Genomic DNA, 9348 nt, shown 5'->3' on the forward strand with positions numbered 1-9348 from the left:
TGCCTCACAGTGGACAGTTGTTAGTCCATAACTGTTCAAACACAGCAGGTGTTGTCCAGCTGGAATCCAGAATGACAGATCACCACAGCTGCTTCTGTCTGAAGCCACACCTCCCGTGAGTGGAGTGCACACACCCACGTGTCAGTGTGTGTGTTTGCAAAGTCACACTCGTGGGGAACTTAGACAAATTTCACAGCAGTACAACAGTGATTGTCTGCAGTCTCTTGTCGTGCCTAGAGTGCGACTGGCCACACATTTTCTAAGTGCCATGTGAGTGGTGTTAGGTGTTTGTGCGTGTCACCTGGAATTTGGCTGACACCGCCGCAAGAGGGTTCGCACAGCACACACTTTGTCTTTCAGGCGCTTGTGTGCACAAATGGATGTAGCAACAGGTGTATGAGGCGTTGGTGACAGGGACGACATTGCACAGTTTGCAAACGATTCCTGCGTCATGTGCACTAAGTGTGCTGTTCATCCAGACTTCACACTATGTGTGAAGGGACCCTTAATCTTTACGGAGACGTGGCTAACCCCGTACCCGATACTAATGTGGACTTGCTGGGATTCACTGGTGTGACAGTCGACAGAGATACTAAACTGTGCAGAAAAAGCAAAAGTGAGGGACTCATCATGTATGTTAACAACCGCTGGTGTAACCCAGGACGTATCTTCACAAAGACGGTCTTGTGCTGCTAGGACCTCGAGCTGGTAGCTGTTAGCCTGCAGCTGTACTATTTACCGAGGGAGCTTAGTCACGTGATCACCATCTGTGTTTACAACCCCCCGAGAGCGGACGCAGCCACTGCATGTGAGAAAATTCACAGTGTCACAGCAAGGTTGCAGACAAAGCACCCTGAGGCGCTGATAATCATTTCTGGGGATTTCAGTCATGCAACTTTGGTCTTGACTTGGCTGCTTTTCACCAGGTTGTGGACTGTCCAACAAGAAACAACAGGACAACTAACTTACTGTATGATAATGTGAGGGATGCATACAGGGTCACACCCCTTCCCCCTCTAGGGAAGTCTGACCACAACCTGGTCCACCTACATGCACAGTACACCCCCCCGGTCCAAAGGCAGCTGGCAACCACTCGCTCCATCAGGAAATGGAAATGGAAAGTGGCCAGCAGTGATGCCGGTAACGCGTTACCGGTAACGCGTTACTTAGTAACGCGTGACTCTAATCTAACTACTTTTTTTTTTGTAACGAGTAATCTAACGTGTTAATCTTTCCAAATGAGTAATCAGATTAAAGTTACTTCTCCAAGTCACTGTGCGCTACTATTATTTTTGCATTGTGGGTCGACAGCAGCATTAAACTTGGTCCGTGGGAAGGAGGTTGGAGTTTGACTGAACTGCCCACTTTGAGCGAGCTGTGAGCTTTTCATCAGCTACGACTCGTCCTCACCTCTTAAAGCGCGGTGAAAATAGCACACCTGCACTGAGCTTTACAAAGTCATTTTTATGCTTTATTTTTCTCCTTTATTTAGAATTCTGAGCTGAGCCGCTCCGTATCATCTCGTTAAAAAAAGCTGATCCTCCGCGACGTGTCAACAACTAACACTATTTTCCACTCAAATGCACCTAAACTCTCGTTCTGAGGTCCACATGATGTGAAAACACAATAAAACTGTTTTCTGCATAAATAAATGTTATCCATTCTTTGTGCTCAAACGCCAAAGCAGGGGCGAATCCAGATGGAATGGGGGCGTGGGGCAAGGATGTGCCCCCCTCCTCCACAAACCCCCTAGATTAAAGTTCCAGTTTTGAAACTGTTTTTTTACTACAACTACTAATACTACTTAAAATAATAATAATTTTGACAAGTAAAATGTTTATAGAGAATTTAAATGTTAGAATTTAATAGTTACATTTATAAACAATGTAGGTTAGAAATAGCAAGTTTTACTGTTACAGTGCTGTCAACAGTTAAATATGAGGTCAAGAAAGATTATTTTACTTTTTATAAAACAAGTATTTATTTTCACTGAAGTCAAGAAAGGGTGACTATAAAGTGAGTTTTGGCAAAACAGATATTGTCATGTTGAGGTGGCAGAGGGTTGTTGTCGGCAGCTGGGAAAAGTAACTAAAAAAGTAACTAGTAATCTAACTTAGTTACTTTTACAATTGAGTAATCAGTAAAGTAACTAAGTTACTTTTTCAAGGAGTAATCAGTAATCAGTAATTGGATTACTTTATCAAAGTAACTGTGGCAACACTGGTGGCCAGAGAAACTGCTACAACACCATGGTCTGAGATGAGTTGATCAACTCGCACTGTGAGGACAGAGAGGGGCTGACACACTGCCTGATGGATTATCTTAATTTCTGTGCAGATATGGTATGCCCAACTAAGACTGTCCGTTGTTACCCCAATAACAAACCATGGGTAACGTGGGAAGTCAAAGCTGTCCTCAACAGGAAGAAGGCTGCCTTCAGGAGCAGAGACATGGAGGCAATGAAAGCAGCACAGCGGGAGGTGAAACACTGTGTGAGGGAAGGGAAGGACAGCTACCAGAGAAAGATGGAGCAGAAAGAAAACAACATGAAGGAAGCCTGGGAAGTTCTGAAAACCATCACAGGCCATAACACAAAGACCATAGTCACAAGGGGGACAATGGAAAGGGTGAACGAACTTAACAACTTCTTCAACCGGTTCAACCACTCCATGCCCCCCACCCCCTCCCTCACTGCAGTCATCTTTCCTTCTTCCCTCAGCACACCTTCCCCGGACATCACAGCAGTAGCTCCATCCTTCTCCTCCTCCACCTCAACACCACCTCCTCCATACGTCACTGTGGACCAGTTCAGAGGACAGCAGAGGAAGCTTCATCCCAGGAAAGCTGCAGGCTCACTCAGTGTATTCCTACGCCAGCCTTTCGCTGGTGTCCAGCGTGATGAGCGCAAATCAAAATGCAGAGAAAGCGGTAAGCAGCTAATGCGGTTTCTATGCATTTCCTGCCTCTTAATTAGTACACGAACGGAATATATTAATTAATTTTTCAGAACTACTTTGTTGATGGAAGCCGTAATGCGGCTCGCTCAGTGTATTCCTACGCCAGCCTTTCGCGGGTGTCCAGCGTGATGAGCGCAAATCAAAATGCAGCGAAAGCGGTAACCAGCTAATGCTGTTTCTATGCATTTCCTGCCTCTAAATTAGTACACGAACAGAATATATTAATTCATTTTTCAGAACTACTTTGTTGATGGAAGCCGTAATGCGGCTCACTCAGTGTATTCCTATGCCAGCCTTTCGCTGGTGTCCGACGGGACGACCGCCGCAGCGACAGCGGTGACCGGGTAATGGCGTTCTCCCATCATGCACCTCGGTTTCTCCCATCATGCTTCTTGTGTACTTCCTGTTTTAACTTCCTGTTTGCGGTGACGAAAACATGCTTCCGGTTTGCATCATGGCGGAAAATGAGCTGGATGGACTACGACTCTCACATCACACCTGTCTGTCAACAACCTCGCTTCGCTCGGTACAAAACTTTTTGACTGTTAAACTTTGCTCACTTTAACAGCAAAAAAAAATGTTAGCGGACTGAAAGTTATCGAACTAAATTCACTGGAAGATTATTGGTCCGATGATGGTTTTAAAACTTATCTGAAAAGCTAATCTGCTAACAAAAACATCAGCTTCAATAATCATCGGTTACCAGATTAGCTGAACAGCGCCCACCACTCGATATAGAGACCCTCCAATACAGCAGATTACAGTTCACTGAGCCATATAAAGAAGTGTTTTTTGAGCTCTACATGCTCTGTTCACAAAAAGCAGTACTGACTGGGATCACAACTGCTACTTTACAGAGTTTTTCAAAGTTAAAACGTGAAAACATGCCTCAGATCCACCATGAATAAGAGGTTAAGCAATCTGGTTGTACTGAGCATCGAGTCTAGGAGGGCAAAGGCTTGTCTCATTTGTTGATTGGTTTGGCAGAAATCACCAAAACTGCAGAATACAGTTGCTGTAATAGCAGGGCAGTCAAGCATCCTCTGGTCTCAAGCCCAATGCTTAACCACTAGACCATCATCTCCCCAGTGTGCGATATTTTCACTTTGTAAAAATGACAGACTTACCGTTAATGTCGATACACTGTCCGGAATTATTTTTGTTTATAAATGAAACTATGAGTGAAAAGTGCCTTGCTTTACATGTCTCCCGCCACGTCTGTGTCATTGCATGTGGAAAGTAAACACTTCCTTACAGCAGCGGCGTTGAGCTGTAAAAGTTAGCGGTTAGCTGTGACTTCAGTTTATCAGTTTAGCATTATAAAAGTTAACTTTTCAGTTAGCAGATTAGCAGTTATCTAAGCTAACTTTTTGATTCACTGTGCCCACCACTGCCACCTTCAAACACAGCCTCATACGACTGCCCATGAGAAATCTACTTAATCTCCCAATTTTCAATAGGAATACAAACTTCCTACGGGCACTACACTAGTTTATATAAATTTGGACTGAGAAACTGAACCAAGGCTGCACCTAACAGTTATTTTCATTATCAATTCATCTGCTGATTATTTTCTTAAGTCAATACACACTCTAAGAAATGAAACACAGGGGTTTTAAATGTAATTAATACTATTATTTTCAATATACTTACAATTGATAATTGTAGGGATTTAAGTAATAATGTTTCATTTGATTTAATTAATTTCAACTACAATATTGTTTTGCGCTTAATTGACAATATTATGTGGAAAAAGTTACCTTAACTTTATCAATTCAATTCAACATGTTATTTCTTAGAGTGCAGTCTGTAAAATGCTATCTTTTTTATATATATATTTGTGTCTCAGATGTGATATTTTGAACCATTCACTTTGGTTACAATGGTTAATCACTAGTTTTATGCAACCTGGTCTCACGGCAATTCGTGCTTCAGCAGTGGTCCCTCGTTTATCGCGGGAGTTACATTCTAAAAATAACCCGCGATAAGTGAAATCTGTGAAGTAGTGAGCGTTATTTTTTTCAATTATTATAGATGTTTTAAGGCTGTAAAAGCCCTCACTACACACTTTATACACTTTTCTCAAACAGGCATTAACATTTTCTTACTTATCTCTCGCGTGTAAACACTCTCAAAATTCAAACTTTAGTAGAAAAATAAGAGCAACCTGTTGTCAGGCCCAAACATTTGTTTAAGAAATAAAAATAGAACGTTTTCCTATAAATAATTATGATGGCTTTTAGAACTAACAAATTTAATTTTAATGATCAACCTACGAGGTTGGACACATAAGAAATTATTAATAGTGACTGACCAGTATTTCACAGTTCCTCTGATCGCGCCTCTTCGTCCTGGCGCCGCTCCGCTGTCGAGTCTTTTTCCACTGAGTGACACCTCGGTGCAGGTGTCTTTTTCCGAGTGAAGAACACAGTTATGGGTAGTTGTTGGTGCTCTTTTTTTCTGCTGGGCAAGATGATTCTTATAAACAGACACGCAGAACACAATGCGTGTGCTCTGCCTTCGCGGTGCCGTGACCGGCCTGCTTGATGAAGATGCAGAACACAATGCACTGTAAAAAAAAAAAAAAAAAGCATGCAAAATTGGACTAAAAAAATCCACGAAACTGCGAGACCGCGAAAGGTGAACTGCGTTATAGCGAGGGACCACTGTATACATTAATCTATTGATTTGTGATATTGTGATGAAAAGCGCCTCATTTTCGTCACAGCAGCAGAAATTCATTCCGTGATGGCTGCACGAAATTAAAAGTGAAGCAGGGGGTCGGGGTGGTTATGGTTAGGGTGGGGGGAAGGAGTAAGATTAGGTTATGGTTAAGGTTAGGGTTGGGGGTGGGAGTAGGGTTAGCAATTGTGAGTTAAAAAAAAGCCCAGTCAAGAAAATTTGACTAATTTTGTCACGGGAGCACGAAATAAAAATGTGAGACTGGGCTGTTTTATGAAAATAAAAATAAATCAAATAAGATTTCATATTTCATATATATATATATATATATATATATATATATATATATATATATATATACATACACACCGGGTTGAATGTGCCCCTCTGACAAAACTCCTGGCTTCAACCAGGCCTCCTCATTAAAATTGATCTAGAACCGCCACTGTCTTCCACTTGTACTGTCTTGCACATGCAGGTGTAGCAGCTGCAGGCCTGAGTGAGGAAGTGCGCCACTGTGCCAGCTTGTTGACCTCAGGTATGCACAAGCAGCTCTTTTGCCAGTGCACGGCAGTGCCAACTTGGCACCAGCGCCGGGAGATCCGAGGTAATACCCCTGCTGCTCGCTCCTTAACCCGATGCTTGACAAGACCTTGCATGACTCTAACACACCGCAATCCAAGGTGAACTCTCTAACATGTCAAGCAGCACTAACCACCACAAAGCCACACCGGGAGAGGTGAAAAATGGATGTGGGTCTGCTCCTGCTGCTGCCTTGCGGCTTTGGACGAGGAGGAGGAGAGAGAAAGAGATGGTGAAAGAAGGGATAAATGAGTGTGGTCTCAGTAAACGCAAGGCTTCTCACAGGGTGGATGGTGTTTGTTTTTCTGACAGCTCCCAGCCCCAGCTGAGAGACTCCGGAAAAGAAACTGGGAAAAAAATGTGCGGAGTGATGAGAGAGAGGGAAAAAGAAAAGGAGGGGAGTGCAAGGCTGGGACAACTACCAAGTACAGGTTTGGAAGTTGTTTTTTAAACATTACATTGCAATACAATGTCAGAGGTGCAGGAAATCCTCCTAGCCTGAGAAGAATTTGCGCGCACGACTCTCAGATCACACAGTCTCCGAGGCTTTGGGTTGTCAGGGGACTGGGAGGAGGAGGAGGAGGAGGAGACTGGACAGAGAGGAGCATGCCTAGAAAAACAGTAGGCGCAGGAAACAGTTTTGTGGCTGTTTCGCAGACGCTGCGCCGCGTTTAACGCACGCAGGAATCAGCAGAAGGAGAAACGGGAGGAGACAGGACGCGCGTGCAAAGCAATCAGAGACGTGTTGGAAACACATTGTGCAGTTTGGATTCTGGCTGATGTGTGAAAGAGCTGAAACTACAAGCATCATCTGCGGAAATCAACGCAGCGTGCGCGCACCGTGTCGTCACTCTTGGCATCGTACCGAGGCGCGATCCAGCCTCTCCTCCGTCGCGGAGGATGGGAAGAGAGGCAGTCTCAGCGCCTCGGTGCGCCAGGTGACAGGAGCGCGCAGGAGACAGAGGAGGAGGTGCGTAAAAAGAGCGCGCGGCGTTTGTTTACCTGCCTGGTGAAGAGGATGGCAGCGTCGTGGTGCTGGTGGTCGTCGTCGTCCAGCGGGTTCTGCTGGTTCTGCCACTTGCAGAAGCTCTTGAGCGTCGCGGCTGCGTTCTTGGACACCTCCAGCCCTTTCTCCTTCTCGGACACGGTGCTGACTTTCACCACCGACAGTCTGATCGGGTTCTCGATGCTCGCGTGACCGTACAGCCTGGAGGCGATGGAGGCCAGCGTGAGCAGGTAGTGGTGCAGGTCCTTCCCGTATTTCTTGGTCATGGTGTCGTCCGCCACCAGGAGCAGCTCCACGTGTCTGGCGCGAGAGATAGACCTCTTGCGTCGAGTGTCAGTCTCCAGATTTGCCGCTTTGGAGAACCGGCTCCACCATCTCCGACTGTCCTCATCCGTGCCACGCCTGTCCTTCCCGCGACCTCTGCGCCGGCGTTTCCCCGTCGCATCCGTGCGGCCCCTCCGCCCGTCGCGCGTCCCACAGCTCTCGCGCCCCTCGCGCATGGCCTCAAAGCTGAAGCTCCCACGCGTAAAGACATGGAGCGCGCTCTCTGCGTCCTTGTCCTGCAGGGCGCGCACATCGTGCTCATGTCCCTTTGCTCTGATGATAGGCGTGATGGTGTAGCGCGTGCGGTTGACGGCGAAGAAGCCCTCGAGACCTCCTCCGCACAGGTTGAAGACGGCCAGGGACTCTGGATTGGAGTCCACTGTGCCGCGGTAGGCACACTCCCGCTGCAAAGGCGCACGGCTGTCCCCCATCATAGCGCGCACGTACTGAGGGCTGAAGTGATGCGACAACACCGACTCGTCCCTCTCCATGTCCAGTTGAAACCGACTGCCATCCAAATACAGCAGGTAGCCCACGCGCCCTCCTCCGTGGTAAATTCTGTCCACGGTCCGGACCACTCCGTCTGTCCTCCGCGCAGGTGCCAGAAGCGAGCCGTTCACAGGTGGAAGATAGAAACCCTGGAAAGTAGGAAGTCCTGCTCCCAGCTCCACGACGCACAGCAACAGCAGCCGAAACCAGCACCCGGTTCGGTCCAGAGCAGCCAGGAACTCCATCATTGTTCATTCCAACACTTACATTGACAGATCCACTAAAACGATCCGGGACGAGGAGCAGGAACAACTCGGAGCGTTTGTTCCTCCAAAAAGCGGGTCCTCCGGGAGTCCAAATCCATCGCGCAAAAACCGGTCAGGAACAACAAACAAAACATAAACATCCATTGAGCACACACACACACACACACAAAAAGAAAGATGGGCACGAGCAGCGGAGGGGACGCGTGCACAGGCTCGGATCGCACCAAGCTGAAGTTAGAGAACAAAAAGACAAAGTTTGCTCTTAATAGGACCCGGAGAGGAAAAGTCCTGCCCCCTTTTTAGCTCAATCTCCACTACTCCACCCCCCTCTTCTCTCCCTCTCTCTCTTTCTCTCCCTCTCTCCTTAAATCAGAATAAAATCAAATGCATGGAGGAGAAACATGAACACTGCAAAGGGAGGTGGTGGTGGGGTGTTGTTAAGTTTTTTTGATTCCGTCAAAACAAATAAAATATAAACTTATGTCCTGCTGTGATCATTTCTGTCCCTTCTCACTCTCCTCCAAGTGCCACTGAGCAAGACCCCAAAAATCTGCAGTTTGCAACCCAGCGTGCAAAATCACCTCGACTCAGTGCTGAAATCTGAGGTCAAATCAATACAGAAAATACACTGAAATTCAAAACTGAATCAGTGAAGATGATCATAACCAGACTTCGAACTTAACCAGACTTCGACATCGTATCAGTGTCAGTTCAAATGAACTCAAACCACGTTTTCATGAATCTTAAAGTTTTATAGTGTCGTTTTAAATGTAATTTTGTTGATTGTATATATAATTGCAGGAGCAGGGGTGGTGGCCAAGTGGTTAGTCCAACTCTCACCCCTGCCTCTCCATGTAATGTGGAGTTGCGTCAGGAAGGGCATGTGGTGTAAAACTTGTGTCAATTCAACATGCAGATCCACCTCAGTGTTTACAATATGCGAGCACCACGATTTGATACATATTCCTGATACACCTATCACGATTCAACAGTGTTGTATAAAGTACTGGAAAATCACACTTAAGTAAAAGTACAGATACCC

At 46.0% G+C, this 9348-nt stretch overlaps 1 protein-coding gene across 1 annotated transcript in view; it reads right to left on the reverse strand.

Annotated features, from left to right (window-relative positions):
• Nucleotides 1–8652, reverse strand: part of LOC117514663 (A disintegrin and metalloproteinase with thrombospondin motifs 5) — a 61836-nt gene extending 53184 nt beyond the window's left edge. The window contains exon 1 of the mRNA XM_034175236.1: nt 7224–8652. Coding sequence (XP_034031127.1) covers nt 7224–8288 — 1065 coding nt within the window. The 5' untranslated portion in view covers nt 8289–8652. The remainder of the gene's footprint in view (nt 1–7223) is intronic.
• Nucleotides 8653–9348: the final 696 nt, after the last annotated feature.

This window comes from Thalassophryne amazonica, chromosome 1, assembly GCF_902500255.1.
Source record: "Thalassophryne amazonica chromosome 1, fThaAma1.1, whole genome shotgun sequence".
Taxonomy (NCBI): domain Eukaryota; kingdom Metazoa; phylum Chordata; class Actinopteri; order Batrachoidiformes; family Batrachoididae; genus Thalassophryne; species Thalassophryne amazonica.